The sequence below is a fragment of the Narcine bancroftii genome, chromosome 2 (genome assembly GCF_036971445.1).
Source record: "Narcine bancroftii isolate sNarBan1 chromosome 2, sNarBan1.hap1, whole genome shotgun sequence".
Taxonomy (NCBI): domain Eukaryota; kingdom Metazoa; phylum Chordata; class Chondrichthyes; order Torpediniformes; family Narcinidae; genus Narcine; species Narcine bancroftii.
In genome coordinates, this window is record NC_091470.1 from 22,513,120 (window position 1) to 22,530,340 (window position 17,221).

General features: G+C 43.0%; 1 protein-coding gene across 1 annotated transcript in view; it reads right to left on the reverse strand.

The window, feature by feature from the left end:
• Positions 1 to 17,221, reverse strand: part of LOC138753279 (latent-transforming growth factor beta-binding protein 2-like) — a 266,073-nt gene that overhangs the window by 202,786 nt on the left and 46,066 nt on the right. Inside the window, exon 2 of the mRNA XM_069916102.1 lies at positions 9,183 to 9,253. Coding sequence (XP_069772203.1) covers positions 9,183 to 9,253 — 71 coding nt within the window. The remainder of the gene's footprint in view (positions 1 to 9,182; positions 9,254 to 17,221) is intronic.

Sequence of the window (17,221 nt, forward strand, 5' to 3'; positions counted from 1 at the left end):
TAAGTGTGGACCTGCTTTATTTTCTCTCTCTCTCTCTCTCCCCCTCTGCCAGTGAGGCTGATTCGCTGAGTAACACAGCGATCTCGTGTTCCACTTCCAAACTGCTACCTCTTCGTATCAATTCATTTTCAGAAATTATTTGCATTTATGACAGTTTCCTGTCACTGTGATCTCAGGATCAGGAGATTACGGGTTGATATCCTACTCTGGATGTTTGGACACAACATCCAGGGACCCACTTTGCTCTTCATGGAAGCTTTTTGTCACATTTTACATTCATTTCAGCTGCAAAAGTACTTGAAAAAAATGATGCTATCAACGGAGCCATTGCTGGTACCTGAACTACAAATATACTCTTACAATTTGTGGGCCTCTTCCCCACACAACAGAAATGACTACATTCCAAAAGCATAAGGCACTGTCAGACATCCTGATGACATCACACATGCAAAGTTGATCCGTTCTTTTTTTTCCCCTCCTTCTTTCTAACTTTATGCCAAATTTAACCACCATAGCTTGTCATGTTTTTCTCTCTACCTCATTTAGTCATTTTTTAATATTAAAAAACACGTTTTAACTTTAATGCACGATTTGAAATTTGTTCTGTCGCTTTATTTGCAGATTGAGTCAACACTGGTGATAATGGCACTATGGTAATCATGTGAATAAACTGTTCAACTTTGTCACAAGGAAACATCGACATTGTATTGCCTAACTGCACAGTATGCCCACAACCTTCTTGGTAGCAAAGAAAACTGCTGTTGAATTGACTAGTAATTTGTCTCAGTGCATTCCGTGAATAACACATAACGCAGCCACAGAATGGGTTGGGAAGCTCGAATGGTTATGGGACACGTTTGGAGCGTCTTCTGTTAGGGTTGGTGCTGAGCTACTTGAATATTGTTATGGCTGTACTACTTCGAGATCCATAAATTGGAAGGGGTGCAGTGGAGATTCGCCAGGATGTTGCTGGGACTGGAGGGCTTGAGTGGTATGAAGAGGTTAGATTGTCTGGGACGTTATTCCCCGGAGCGAAGGAGGCCGAGGGGCCATTTTTAACCTTTCATAATATACACTCTGGACTGGGTCCATAGGTAAACTACAGTATGAACATCAGTATGAACTAGCTGGTGGTTGGGTATAAAACCAGGCCTGGAAGATCAGGACATGGTGTATAGGCACTTGTTGGTAGTCCCTGAAAACTGGGACATGGAATCATGCACTTGTTGGTAGCCCCTGAAAACAGGGGCACAAGCCCAAAGGGTTAAAAGAGATTTTAAAAACTGTGAGGGGCATGGGTGAATGCAATGTTCTTTTACCCAGGCTAGATGATTTGAGAACTAAAGGGCAAAAGTCTAAGGCAAGAGGGCAGAGGTTTAAGAGGGACCTGCGGGGCAACATTTCCACCCAGAGGGTGGTCCTTATCTGGAATGAGCTGCCAGGGGAAGCTGCAGAACCAGGTACAATGTTGACATTGAATTTGGACAGATCTTTATGGAAAGGAAGGGTTAAAATACGAAGAGTATGGACCATGTGGGTACAGCGCAGAATGTCAGCGTGTTCATTATGGACAGGTGGGACTAAAAGGCTTGTGTGATGCTATGGTTTCAGATGAGCCGTAAACATTTTGTTACCTTCCCAAATTTGGAAGAGATGCCTATCAGACTCCTGAATCCCCTTTACCCTTCTAACCATAAATTACCCTCAGACCACAGGAAGACCTGTCTGCATTTTTGAACCACCACTTTTACTTAATGTAACATGAGTATTTATTATCTTTCCACCTTTTATTTTTACTATCTCCTTTTATACTGAAGCAAGTTAATGTATACTATTGCGTATTTTTTTAACAAAAGCACCAGTGTGGCTGCAGCAGACAAGAGTTTTGGAGCATATAAACATTGTATGACAATAAACTCATTCTCGCTATCAGACATGAGCGGCAGGAATTGGCAACTGCTCTAAAAGCTACAATGTCAACGTATCTCATCTAAATGAACTCGTCTTTAGTGACAGTAGCATAGATTCCTGAATTGCTGGGTGGTAAACTTATTTATAAATAAATCAACTTATTTTGAATATTTTATTTAAAATTTATACTAATCCCTCCCTCCCACCGTCCTCCCTCCCTACCACTTTCCTTCCTCCCCACCACCCACCTCCCTCCCAAATACCCCAAGAAAGAAAGAAGATTATCAATGAATATCTCAGTTCAAATCAACTGCCGTGAAACTGAGACCCACCATTGGGATGAGCTATTGAGAGTTTAAATTTTCAAACCAACTTGTTGTAAATATAGGCTCCATATTTTCAAAGATAAATTATGTTTATCACATCAGTTATGCTATTTTATTTCAAGAGGAATACAAGATCTCATTTCAATATGCCATCTCTGCAAAATATCAAAAGTTTTATCAAGACTTACATTTCAGGGCATAACCAGAATTGTGTTTGTACTTTGTTACTTGCTTTCAACTCTTCCTTGGCCCAGACTTTCTTCTAACTGATCATCGCAACAGCACGCTGTCATGCAAAGCTGGATGCGGGTTCATGGTCTGCCGACAGGCGTCTCCTTCCGTTCCCTGTCTATCGAAGTGTCTGGCTAAATGTTGTTGTATGTGCTCTCTGCTGCCTGGCAGCATGTTATAAGCCCCTGCCCCTCATCTTTTTTTTTTGCACTTCCCTTTTAATCTTTTCCTCTTTCACCTTAAGCCTACCCCTTTGGTATTTGATGTTTCCACAATGGGAGAAAGACTCTTGGCAACCTAGCCTGTGCATGTCTCTTGACATTTCATAGACTTTTATCAGGCTGCCCCTTGGCCACTGACATTCCGAAGAAAACAATGCAAGTTTCTCCAATCCCTTCCTTTAAGCGAGTACTCTCCAATCCAGGTTTCTCTCTTCGGCCCCCTGTCCAGAGACCCCACATCCTTCCCATATTGTGGAGACCAAAACTGAACCTAATATTCCAAATGTAGCCTAACCAAAGGTGATTGACCTGGCCAGTACCTGGAATGTGCAGGGAAAGGTTAAGAGGGGCCAGAAATGTACTGTATATATTCGTGTAATAGTTGGGTTCTTTGGACCAATTTTTGGGGTCAAATTTGGAGGGAGAGGGGTCAACATTTACACGGGTCATGCATTTTAATGCTGTAAGTATTGGTGTTGTTGAAGGCGTCGAGAGCTCGGATGGTCGAGACCAGGTGGTAAGTCTGCAGTCAGGGCATCGGGAACTTGGATGGGCAGGAAGCCGGGGCGAGGTGTGTCGGGGGCTTCTATGGGTAGGCAATCAGGGCGTCAGGAGCTCAGATGGTCGGTCAGCCAAGGGCGAAGGTCGTGGTTGGAAGTGCGGATAGGCGGGCAGGCGGGGTCAAAAATGGGGGGGGGGTCAACTTTTACATGAGTCACATAGAAAACACACAATTTTTGGGGCCAAAAAAGGTAAGAGGGGAAACTATTATGCAAGTATATATGATACATACAGAAGTTTGGAAGATTGAGAAGGGGTGTAACTAAAACTTACAAGATCCTAAATGGATTCATAGAAAGGATATTTGCTGTTGTGGAAAAATATAGAACTTGGGTTTCATGATTGAAACAGTGACGAGTAATTTTTTTTTCCCTTAGTGTTGCTTTGGAAACTTATCCTTGTCACAATTTTTAAGACAGAGGTAGATATGTTCTCGATAAGCAAGGGTTGAAAGGCTGCTGTGGGTAATTAGGAACATCGTGTTCAAGTTACAATCAGATCAGCTGTGATCTGATTAAATGGTGAAGCAGGTTTGAGAAGCCAAGTAAACCACACCTGACCCTAATTCTTCTGTTCATACGATCTGGCTGAGAGACAGAGCACGCTGAAAGAGCCAGATGGCCAACTCCGGCACCTAATTCTATGCTTTAATGTTATGAAGGTTAGGTTTCAGTTCAAGGATTTAAGTTGACAACATTATAAATCAAAGCATTCAAGCTACTGCTAAGGATTTATGGGATCTCATAGCTACTGGCTGGGGTCGTTTCCACGGACGACAGCATAATTCCAGCTTCCTTACAGTGGCAGGCACGTCGCCAGCTGCAATTTGCAAACTCCCTTTTCCATCAGATAATAATAGGTCAGGGTTTTTTTTAGTAGCTCTGAGCATCCACGGAAAAGCCAGGATTTACTACTTGTCCCAATGGCCTGGGGGCGGTAAGCTGCCTTCTTGAACCACCGCAGTCCTTCTGCTGAAGGCCCTTCTGCCATGCTGTTGGACAGAGAGCTAGAGGAATCAGACACAGAGGCTGCAGACAACAATGAGTTTCCCAAATCAGAGTGGTGAGCGATCTGGAGGGTTACTTGCAAATGGATGTATTGCCTTGCCCTTCTTGGCAGTAGAAGTTGCAGGATTGTCAGAGAAACCTCACTGGAACACCACAGTGCATTTCGGTTGGGCCATGGGCTCAATGTTCATCAGTAATGGAGGACTGGACAGAATTAGATTGAAAGGATTGTAGGATGGCTCGTTTGGATCCTATGGGCCCAAATAGCCTCATGATGTGTAAATAAGGCAATTCATCTTCTAATTCTGAATAATATAAGCTTCTAGCTGAAGTCAATTTTAAATTATAGTTCTAGCCAGCATATGTTTAAAGTAAATTCCTCATCTGGATTGTCCAGATGATAAGCATTCAAACTAGAATGTGTTACTTTAACAGGAGTATGAATGAAACAGTTACCAACAGTTATCTTCAGTGAAGGAAAACATCCTGTAAAGTTTTAAAATGTTGGAACCAGAGCATTGTCTGTGCTGGTATTGTTCACATTCACTGCTGTGAATGGTTTGGAAGGTCAACAACCAACTACAACTGTTTAGTGATATCATCTGAAACAAACACTTGAAGAGGTCGACGACCTGCATCGTGCTGCCGCTCTGCAAGACTTTTCCACCTGCTTCTGGACTGGATGACTGCGTGCGTCAAGCTACAATTCTTTCCAATGACCATATTTGATGGCATATAAGACCTCCCTGCTTTTTTTCCCTCTAAAAAAAAATCGCTCAAAAGAGAAACCATCCCGGGTCTTGGATGTGAAGGTGATATTTTGGAGAGCATGGCCCCGGTATCAGGGAAGGTGGGATCCCCCGCTGTCCACCCAGTATTGCCACCAGGGCCCGGTATCATGGAGGGAAGGATCCCCCCCTCGGATGCCATTTGAAGGCGCCCCCTGAGTGCCACCACCACTGTCCCTAACCCCCTACCCCCTCCCCGAGTGCCACCACCACTGTCCCTAACCCCCTACCCCCTCCCTGAGTGCCACCACTGCTGCTGCAGCTATCCCGGAGATAGAGGAAACACATGCCTGTTCATTCTAGTGTTTGCCCTCAATAAAACGATGCCAATATAATATGACGGCCACCAAGGCAAGGTCTTGCAAGAACTGCTTATCCATAAATACACTAAAACATGTACACTAAAAAATAGGATCTTATGTGGCCTAAAATATGGTAAACATCAAAAAAACTTGAGTCAATGGCTTCGACCCCACCACAGACCTATTCGCTGCCAAACGAAGCTCTTCGCTGCATTTCTTCATCAGCCAGACTAAGTACTTCCACCCCCAGCAATATCAGCAAACCTGCTGTTGAATCCCTCAACGATACTGAGCACAACACTGTTACAGCGCCAGTGACCCGGGTTCAAATCCAGCGCTGTCTGTAAGGAGTTTGTACATTCTTCCTGTGACCGGCGTGGGTTTTCCCCGTGTGTTACCTCCCACCCTTCGAAAGCATATGTGGTTTATCGGTTAGTTGCTGTAATTGGGTCCATGGGCTGGAAGGGCCTGTTCCTGTGCTGTTTCCCCAAATTTAAACATTAAATTAAAACTTGTCCCGCATCGGACTTGTCAGCCACAAACGAGCCTGCAGCTGACGTGGACTTTTTACCCCCTCCATAAATCTTCATCCGCGAAGCCAAGCCAAAGAAGAAGAAGAAGAACATTATGCTTCTGTAATCTCCAAAATAATTGGCCGTTTCAATGTTCTTCTGAGTTGTCTCGCATTTTCAGCACTCAGTTACCCTGAGTTCGTCCAGTTCCTGCTCTTTTTTTTAACCCTACATTGCTTGCCTGTTCATTCATCACCACTGTTCACCGAACACCATTAGCTCCTGATGCTTCGACGCTTCAATTTTAAAATTCTCTTCATCCTCTTTGAATAATTATCCATTGCCTCCTTTATTTCAGAAGCCACCTTCAACTATACAACCCACCAATCAGTTTGCAGTTCTCTCCTGCATCATCCTTCCGTGCAGTGGCTCATAGCCAGTGTGCGGAGGACTGTGTGCCAATCAGGCCAACCACAGATCGTAACTCTTTAAACTTGTCATTTCTCTCACCTTCTTTCAGCTCTGCTCACACTAACCATCTAAGACTCTAATATTCACCAAACAATTTTTGTTTATTTACTTTTATATAAGTATATTTGTGCATTGTTTGTCGGTATGTGTGTTTTATGTTAGGTTGTGTGTTTTGCACCAAAGACCAGAGAACGCTGTTTCGTCGAGTTGTACTTGCGACGATAAACTTGAACTTGAACCAATTCTTAAATCTAAACATTTTGACCAAGGATTTTTGGTACCTATCCTTGTGGATCCATCCTTGACTTAGTTAAATTGTTGTCTGTTTATGCACCGGTGAGCTGCTTTAAAATATTTATTCTTTGAAATGAGTCATAAAGTGCAAGTTGTCGCATTTGCAGTCCAGTCCTGCTCAAGTACCATGGACAGCTCAGCTTGAAAGCTGGGTGGTCTCTTTTCTGTGACAGGTAGGCTTCTCTACAGGGTTTTCATCGCTACTGCTTGTGCAGAATATCTCAGGAGAAAGGGGCATTACTTGTTTTGAAAAGTTCTCAAAACATCTTGAAACGTCACTGATTTATTGCAACCAATGGACTAATCTTTGGCTGTAAGTGCTAAATAGTTACCCTAATAGCATTGCTCTTATTAGAGCAGAAGTCGGCCCACCATTCTAATCATGAGCTGATCCATCCTCCCATTCAGCGCCACTCCCCATCTTCCTCCCCGCTACCCTTGATGTCTTAGTAATGATGCTGTTTATTGTCTTTGACTTCTCCCTCTCTCTTAATATTCCCACTTTCCCTGCCTTTATATTGGCTAAAAATAAAGTTACATCACCGATTGTTTCCAATTCTAACGAGGAGTCAGCACTTTGAAATAGAGCATGGAAACAGGGCCTTTGGCCTAATTTGTCTATACAGACCAAAAATTATCCATCCACACAGGTCCCACCTACCTGCGCTTGGCCTATATCTCTCTAAACCTATCCCATCCACTTATCTATCCAAACGTTTCTTGTATGTTGCAGTAACAGCTACTTCAACCATCTCCTCCGGCAGCTTGTTGATTGCAGTGTAAAAAAAAAATTAAATCTCTCGCCCTTCACCTTGATCCGAAGTCTTCTGGTCCTTAATTGCCCCTCTCTGGGCATAAGTCTCTGTGCGTTCACCCATATAACCATATAAAAATTTACAGGCCATATCAGCCCTTCTAGTCCACACTGATTTATGTGAAAACTCCACTAGTTCCACCTACCAACTCCCTTGTCCATAACCCTCCAACCGCCTCACATCTAACCTCGTCTTAAAAGACAGAATTGACCCTGCCGTAACTACCTCTTCTAGTAGATCATTCCACTCAGCCACCACCCTCTGAGTGAAGAAGCATCACATTGACATTAATGCAACCACTTTGACAGCACAGTTAGAGAAGGCAAACAACACAGTTCCCTTCGGTGGTTGGGGAGTGTGGACATCATGTAACTGAAGTGCAGTTCATTTGGTGAGATTGCACTTGGAATGTGGAGAGGAGACCATAGGAACGATGCAATGAAGCTGGAGAGGAGCAGAAAAAGACACAAGGCTGTTGGCAGCTGGAAGACCTGAGTTTAAGGGGGAGATTGAATAGGTGTGGGAGCATAATAGGCTGACGGGTGAACTAACTGAGGTTTATAAAATCAGGAAGGACTTAGAAAAGGTGGATGGTCACAGCCTTTATTCTCGGTAGGGAACTCTAAAACTAGAGGGCACTGATTTAAAGGTGGGGGGGAGTTTTAAAGGGGACTTTTCACTCAGAGGGTGGTGTGTGTATGAAGTGAGCAGCCAAATTAATTGATAGAGGCTGGTATAATTACAAAAAGTCATCTGGGCAGGTCCAGGAAATGGAAAGGTTTAGAAGGATAATCATCAAAAGCTGGTAAAGCAGGTAAAGGCACCGATAAGTTAGGCCGAAGGGACTGTTCCCATGCCACATAGCCCCACGATTCTCTGGTACTGCAATGGGTCAGGAATTGAGAGAGCTTCAGGCCTGTTCTCATGGACACAGTGCCTGATCGAATTACGCTTCTAGTGAATGGTGAATCCCATAATGTAAATGATGGAGAAACTTTTTTTTATCAGGATGAAGCAACATTTATTGCCCATCTGGGGTGATTTGAGAACCTGGTATTTATTGATGATCACTTCCACAGAGCAGCTGGATGGAGGTTCTAGGATTTAGAGCCCAGTGACGATGAAGGAAGGGAGTGTGTATGTCCAAGTCAGGACATGTGTGTGACTTGGGGGGGGGGGGGGAACCTATCGGAGGAGCCGTTCCCACTTAAGTCTGTTTGTTCAAATGACGTCCTTCATATTACACAAAGATGACACACTAAGGGATGGCACGGTTAGCGAAGTGGTGAGCGCAGTGCTATTACAGCCCCAGCGACATAGGTTCGAACCCCGCGCTGCCTGCAAGGAGTTAGTATGCTCTCTCCGTGACTACATGGGTTTCCTCCGGGTGCTCCGATTTCCCCTCACCCTTCAAAACGTACAGCGATTGTAGGTAAATTAGATGCAATTGGCTGGCATGGGCTGGTGGACTGGAAGGACCTGCCACTGTGCTCCAATTTAAATGTAAGTATTTATTGTCCTATTGAAGAAATTAATCAACATCCATCTTGCTACCCTGCCAATCACAGGATTCACCAATGACCTTACCTCATTGGTAGCATAAAGAGAGATAATTAAAATAAAAATAAATATTGCTCCAGCTGATTATTTAATTTTGGCATTTAACGAACAAAATAATTTCTCAGATATGTTAAAAAGATCCAGACCACCTTAAGGTATATTTTTTTAAAGTATCATACTTACGTTTAATACATCGATTCACACTCCGACTCACAGTCCATCCAGGACAGCATCGTTTTCTGCAAACATTGGGCCTGGAGGAGGAGAAGAATTTGTATTTGTAAATTTTAAAGATCTTCTTTTGAATCCTTCCTCATTGCTTTGTTAAAGAAAGTTCATGATTTCATTGCATTATTTATCTGACCAATCACAAAGCAATTGGACATTATAACTGACTCTGTGAACGGTGGGGGGGCGGGCAGACCGACTGAGCCTTGTGTGCAATTACGGCAGCATGTAATGAATAGGGACGACAGTTAGGGATATAAAATCAGCCTCAAAGCTATGATATAACAAGACGAGCTATCATTTGCCATTCTGCTTCTTCCGCTGTGACAGCCCCTGAAGATCAAATGGGAGCTGGTACTCGAATACTGTCAGTGTCAACTCACCCACAAAGACTGCACAGAGACAGGCAAAACTGGCGCTGAACAACCTCCCCAGAACATCCACAATTTGTAAAGCAATTGTGTCATGCTTCAGGGCTTCTTTGACCCAGCTCAGCATTTAAAGTACGGACTAACTCAGGCCAGTTAAATAAATAAAATGCCATTGCTTCTCTGCTGGTAGGTCTTCATCTTCTGGGTGTTAAGGGGAACTAACTCATTATTGTAATGGACCGACAAGAATTTAGCTCAAGCTGAATCGATTCATTCTGCATCAATCAACTGAGTCTGTGAAGAAACACGCAAATTAAGTTTCTTCTGTAGTGTAGATCACCTGATATCCCTTGGGCCCTTCCTATCTATTTCAATCATGTTTATCCCTAGGGCTGAGCTATGGACTGGGGAATTATAGAATGTAGAGCAGTGGTTCTCAACCTTTTTCTTTCCACTCACATCCCACTTTAAGTAATCCCTATGCCATCAGTGCTCTGTGATTAGTGAGGGATTGTTTAAGGTGGGATGTGAGTGGGAAGGGAAGGTTGAGAATCACTGCTCTAGACCCAATTGTTACTGAAATAATTTGCTTGAGAAAAATTGTCATTGGCCTATTTCCTTTGGAGTTACAAAACTGTGCACATAACGAGTCAATTAGGTACGATTAAAACAGTGGTTTTCAAACTTTTTCTTATGTGAGTGGAAAGAAAAAGGTTAAGAACTACTGATATAGAACTTTACAGCGGAGTACAGGCCCTTCAGCCCATGGTGTTGTGCTGACCCATGTACACTTACTCCACAACCTTCCCTACCCAGCACCCTCTATTTTTCTTCCACTCATTTACCTGTCTAAGGGTTTTTAAAATGTCCCCATTATACCAGCCTCCACCATCATGTTCAGCAATGCATTCCAGGCACCACCACCCTTTGAGTAAAAAACTCACCTCTAATATCTCCCTTAAACTTTCCTCCACTCACCTTAAACAGATGTCCTCCGTCACCCCAGGAAAAAGGTGCTGGTTATCTAAGCCCCATTAGATAAGACTTTTATCTTTGGAGCGAAGAAGGATAAGGCAGAGGTCTACAAGATTCTGAAAGGCACAGATAAGCCAGTGCCTTTGTTTTCCAAGGGCTGGAATAGCAAACACCAGGGGACATCATTAAATATAAGTCATCACTCATTCTTCGTTGCTCCAAAGAGAAAAGCTCTGTCAATCTTGCCTCATATGACTTGTCCTGTACCTCCAGTCCAGGCAGCATCCTGGTAAATCTCATCTACACCCTTTTCAGAGATGGACTCTGACTTACGATGCTCAGACTTACAATATTTCAAAGTTATGGTGATCAGAATCTGTTTTTAAATAATGATAAAGTCAGGGACAGTGACCTGTGTCACTGTGGTTGCTTTTCCTTCTCTGAAAGAAATGCTTCTGTCCAATCAGCACCCGAAGATCACGACCTACCCCCCCACTCCCACCCCCCCCCCCACCAAATGTCATCAGTTCAGTGCTCCTCTTGTCGGGACGTCAAGGAAACATGCTTTGTTGGACCCAATGCCGTTTTGAAAATAAAGGTGATTTGGAACACATGCACAGATTGCCATTGCCCTCCCTCCCTTCCCAACCACGGCAATCTGCACATCCGTTCCAAATCACAACATTGGTTGCAAAGTGACGCTGCTACACCCAAGCACCATCTCAAGCTCCCAGCAGGAGTGGGGTCATCGGGTCGGCCTCCTGGCAGGAGCAATGCAGATTGCTCCCTGTACAGGTAGACCCTGGCTTATGATCATTTTACCTTGCGGTGCGAGCCACGGTACTGAACCCCATCGTAAGTAGGGGTCTACCTGTATAGACAAATGAACAAGACTGAGCAAGAAATCTGTCCATTATACATGCTAATTTGAAATGAGAAGAAATGAATTGAAATATTTTGTTGTTGAAATGTACTTGATAGCAAATTTACTTTTTCTGTATTTTACATTTTAGTGTTATTTATCTTATTTTTGAAAAGGTCATGGTAGTCTAAACAAAGAACACAGAGCATTACAGCACAGTACAGGTCATTCAGCCCTCAATATTTTGCAGATCTACCAAAAAATAGTACTAAACCATCTGCCTGTCTTAAGAGTCTCTTGAATATCCTTAATGTTTCAGCCTCCACCACCATCCCTGGCAAGGCATTCCAGGTTCCCATAACTTTCTATATTTTAAAAAAACTCACCCGTGGAGTCTCCCCTAAACTTCCCTCCCTTCACTTTGTAATGATGTCCCCTGGTGTTTGCTATTCCTGCCCTTGGAAAAAGGCACTGGCTTATCTGTGCCTTTCAGAATCGTGTAGACCTCTATCTCATCCTTCTTCACTCCAAAGTAAAAGGTCTTAGCTCCGTTAATCTTGTCTCATAAGACTTGTTTTCCAATCCAGGAAACATCCTTGTAAATCTCCTCTGCACCCACTCCATAGCTTCCACATCCTTCCTGCAATGAACTAACCAAACTGAACACAATACTTTAAGTGTGGTGGCAAATCTCTGTCATTCACTTCCAATCTCCATAACCCCTCTTCCTCACATTGAGTTGCTGGAACATCTGACCCTTGTTACCGTGCTGACCTGTCCAATAAGAGAACAGGTAGACTCTTCATTGTTCAATCAGTACATTGCCATATGTACTGAGATACAGTGAGAGAACTTGTATAAACATGATCGAGAGTGCAGAATTGCAGAATTACAGAGAGAAGACAATTTGAAAAGAGGACAGGCAACTTTGCTTTCCTGGAAATCTGATCTCTGTCAGAAAGTAACTGTTCCTCCAAAGCCCACTTGTGTGGAGAGTTCTCTACTTTCAGATGAGGGATGGAATTTAGATGAAATTTATAACTTGGCTGAATGGTGCACCAACAACAACCTTGCACTCAATGTCACCAAAACCAAAGAAATTATTTTTTTAAATTCAGGAAGGGAAAACCAGAGGCGTTTGATCCAGTGATCACTGGGGGAGAAGAGGTGGATAGTGAGAAAATTTCAATTCTCGGGGGTCACTATCTCAGAGGATCTTTCCTGGATCCAACACGCTAATGGCATCGTGATAAAAGCATGTCAGTGCCTTGACTTCCTCAGGAGTTTATGGAGGTTTGGTATGACATTGAAAACCCTGGCAAATTTCTTCAGAGGTGTGGGGGAAAGTGTGCCCACTGGCTGCATCACATCTGGTTTGGGAACACCAATAGCCCTGAATTGGAAGCCCTGCAAAAGGTAGTGAATTATTCAAAATTAATCTCATTTGAGTTATAAGGACAAATGTTTTAAAAAGTAGCAATCTTCAATTAAAAGAGTTAAGAGGAAAATTTGCAGTACCATATTTATTTCGTTATCAGAAATAATTGAAGTCTGGCAGAAGCATCCATTCCACTGGATTATTTATAAGTATGGTCAGGAAAAGTAGTAGCTACAAGTTTAATCAAAGATTAAGGCAGATAGTATTTATTGCCAATCCACATTTATCTTGGCAAGGTGGTTATGAGCTGAAACGGACCTGCACAACACTGATGGAGAAGCCCCTTCCAGTGGGTAGTGAGTAGCAGGATTTAATCCTTGTGAAGATGAAAGAATTGCAATATATTTTCAGGTCAAGAGAGTGTGCCGTTTAGGAGAGGCTGCAGGTGGAGGTGTTCCAATGCACCTGCTGGTTTGGGCTAGCTTGGCAGTAGAGGCCATGGGGCCGCAGAGTAGCACAAGTCAATAACTCTGGTGCATTTTGTAAGTAGTGCGCATTCCAGCCACAATGCACACTTCAGCCCAACCCACCCACACTCGTCCCACCTGCTTGCGTTTGGCTCACATCCTTCTTAAATCTAAACTGTCCATATAACCATTATGCTACGGAAACAGGCCATCTCGGCTCCTCTAGTCCGTACCAATTTAAGTGATCTCCTCTAGTCCTGTCTACCCACTCCCTGTCCATTACCCTCCAATCCCCTCCAATCCATGCACTTATCCAACCTTCTCTAAAATGACAACATTGACCCTGCTGCCACCACCTCTTCCAGAAGGTCGTTCCACTGGCAGCGTGATCCATACCCTCAGTACCCTCTGTGTAAAAAAAAACCTCAAATTCCTGTCAATTTTTTCCCCCTGTCCTCTGGTTTTTCCCACTCTGGACAAAAGACTCGAGTGTTCACCTAATCTATTCTTCCTTTGATTTATGCTCCAATTCTAGTGGGATACATGTTAAAGATGGTGGATGAGCACCCAGTCCGAATGGTGCAAACCTTCCTGAGTATTGCTGATACGGACAAAACATCAGCTCCCACAGAACGTAGAACATCACAGGCCCTTTGGCCAAATGATGTTGTTCATACCCATATATGGCTACCAAAAAAATGAAACCCTCCCTACCCTCTATTTTCCTTTCATTCACAAGGGGCCAGTCCAAGAGTCTCTTAAATGCCCCTATTGTTCCAGCTTCTACCACCACACCTGCAAGGCATTCCAGGCACCCACAACACTCTAGATGTAAAAGGTCTATCCCTGATATCACCCCTAAACTTTCCACCCTTCACTTTGTACAGAAGTCTTCTGGTGTTTGTTACTCCCGCCCTGGGAAAAAGGTGGCTACCTTATCATGTAGCCCTCTATTAAGTCGCCTCTCATCCTTCTTCACTCCAAAGAGAAAAGCCTTAGTTCTTGCAGACCTTGCCTCATGGGACATATTTTCCAATCCAGGCAACATCCTGGTGATTCTCTTCTGGACCCTCTCCACATCTTCCACATTCTTCCTATAATGAGGCAACCAGAATTGAACACAACCCAACAGAACTCAAGGTAGTTACAAAGCATCAGACTGGAAATCAATGCAGAGGATTATCAAAGCCACTGAGAAGATCCTTTTCTCTAATGACAATATTTACTGACAGCATTGCTTAAATAGGGCTCAAAAAATTACAGAAGGCCTTTTCCATCGTGTACACTGTACCTTTGACTCACTACCATCAAGAAAAAGGTGCAGGAGTGTGGTAAACCACTGTTACACCATGATTGGCTGCTACCGACTGGGCACGCCTCTCAAGTCTGATCCTACCCATAGCCCCTTGCATGACACCATTTTACTTTTGCTCTGATCAATCAAGGAGGTGGATGGTTGTTTGATAGTGTTCCAGTCTTTTGCTAGTAAAAGCCTGATTGTTTCACTACTCAGCCTTTTGTGAATTATTGATGATAAATCAAGGAGCATCAAAATCAGAACAGCCAGGCTGGGAAATAGCTTCTTCCCGCAGTCTGTGAGATTGATGATCGGTATCCTGTAACCAGTAAATCATCACAAAATATATATATATTGTTACGGGCCCAGAGGACCCCAAAACCCAGCACCAATAGAAATTCACCAAGACAAAACAAAAGCTACTTTTAATTTTCTTTAAACATAAAAAGAGGATCAAATTTTATCTTGTTACTATTAACTTAACCACCTTCTAATTCTAAGTGCATATGTACATAATGCATATGCATGCTCAGAAAGGTTCTTTGATTCACAGTCCAATCTCACTTCCCTCTCCTTCAAGTTCACCGGTATCAGGCAATTCTTATATTGTGGGCAGAATTTAACATTTATGAATTTTCACCAAGCTCTGGTGCTTAAATGGTTACCACTCAGAGAGATTCATTGCTCGTTGGACACACACAAAATGATTTACTTCCATCAGTCTCTTCAATGTCTTGCTGAAGAAACTTGCCCCATCCAAATAATAACCTCTCCTTCTGCAGTTCCTTTTGTTTCCCTAATTTCAGGTGAAACACTCCAGCCATTTCCTCTTGTATGGACCACAAGGGTTTTGAACAGGCTGAACTCAGAACTCACAGCCTGTCTTCAAACTGAAGTTTCAACAAGCTGCCAGCTTGCCATGACTGCAGAAAGAAAGTCTCTTTGGTCTCCTCTCTCTCTCTCTCTCTCTGCTTGCAAAACCACATGACCTTCTTAGAACGGCAACTGCATCCAAGCAGAATGCGGCACCAGATCCGAACTTCTGAGCCGATTCTTCTGTTGCTTTCAAAACAATAATCCATTGAGACCTGCTTTTGAAATTCCTTAGCAAAGCAGTCTCTTTGTTTTATTGTCTTTACAAAGGCTCTCGGAGCCTGCATGACTCACTTTCAGCAAAACTCTTTCATTTTAAATGAGATCTGTTTTGTGAAGTGTTGATGTTTATTTGTGAATGACACTCTAACCCCCTACAATCTATCTCCTTCAAAAACATATACAATATAAATATGACATAATCAATCACAATATATTTATTTTAAATAATATATTTTTGTATAGTGTATATGTGATTAATGTTCATTATGAATTGAATGTGTATGTGTGTACATTGTGGTCCAGAAAAACAATGTTTCATCAAGTTGTATGCGTACAGCCCAGTGATAATGAACTTAAGCAGGTAAACTATATTCCATCAGTAGACTGACATGCCCATTACAATGTCAAAAGCTGAGTCATTCTGGTGAGCTTCTGCACTCATCACAGAGGAACAATATTTAAGCAGCTGATCCAATTAAGTTTCTGGTACACGATGGCCCCGTTTATTTCCAGGTGGGGAAGGTCAGTGATTGTAAACCCTTCTAAACCTCAAAGGTTTGTGTTTGGTTTCGATGTTTGTAGTCGATCCTTGAAGATGGGGCATAGAAATCACAACAAAAAAAGGGCCACTTACAACTGAGAGACAGAGACTGGAAGGCTGCGCGAAAAGGTCAGAAGGTGGGAAAGGCAATTTTACCAATCTTGTAATGACTGTAAGGAGTTTATACCTTCTCCCATGGCTGCATGGGTTTCTGCTGGGTGCTCCGGTTTTCTCCCACGTTCCAAGACGTATGGGATTGGTAGGTTAATTGGTCACATGGGTGCATTTGGCAGCAGGGGACAGTGGGCTGGAAGGGCCTATTATCATGCTGGATCTCTAAATTTAAAATATCAAATTAAAGTAGCCCATTGAGAAGGGAGAGAGTTTGACAGTTAATTTTATGGGTCAACTAAAATCTGTAGATGGTGGGGTTGGCAAAAGATACCATAGACACAATTTGGACACTGAAAGTTAATGAAGTTAACCGGCCTGAAACATTGGTCACCCTTTCTGTAGATGTGGCGTGACCTGTTGAGGTTTTCCAGCACTTTTGAGTATTGCACTGAACGTTAATAATAGACTATCCCCTGTGCTAAAAGAAGCCCTGCCACACGCAATTTAAATGACCAGATGAAACACAGTTCCTGTTATCGATTTGTAGGCTTCCCTCTACAACGGATTTCAATTTTTTTTCCTTTCATTCCTCAGGTGGCAGTAAACTTAGGAATGGTTTTAGTTTTCCTTTTAGATAAATAAATTGTTCTTCGCTGAAGATCAGTAAATGATGCACTTAAACAGACGTTCATTTACCTCAGCAAATTACTGACCTTAGGTCCCCTTTGGAAACAGACTTTAAAATAGTGCCTCAACTGCCCTGTGGCCCTGTCCTGTCCTAGACAACAGCACTGTGGTTTGGTAATCACAACCCCCCCCCCCCCCAAATGTTTACAATCTCAATTTCTTTCCACTTCATGTATATCAATGCAGAGATAAAAGAAAAACTTGTTT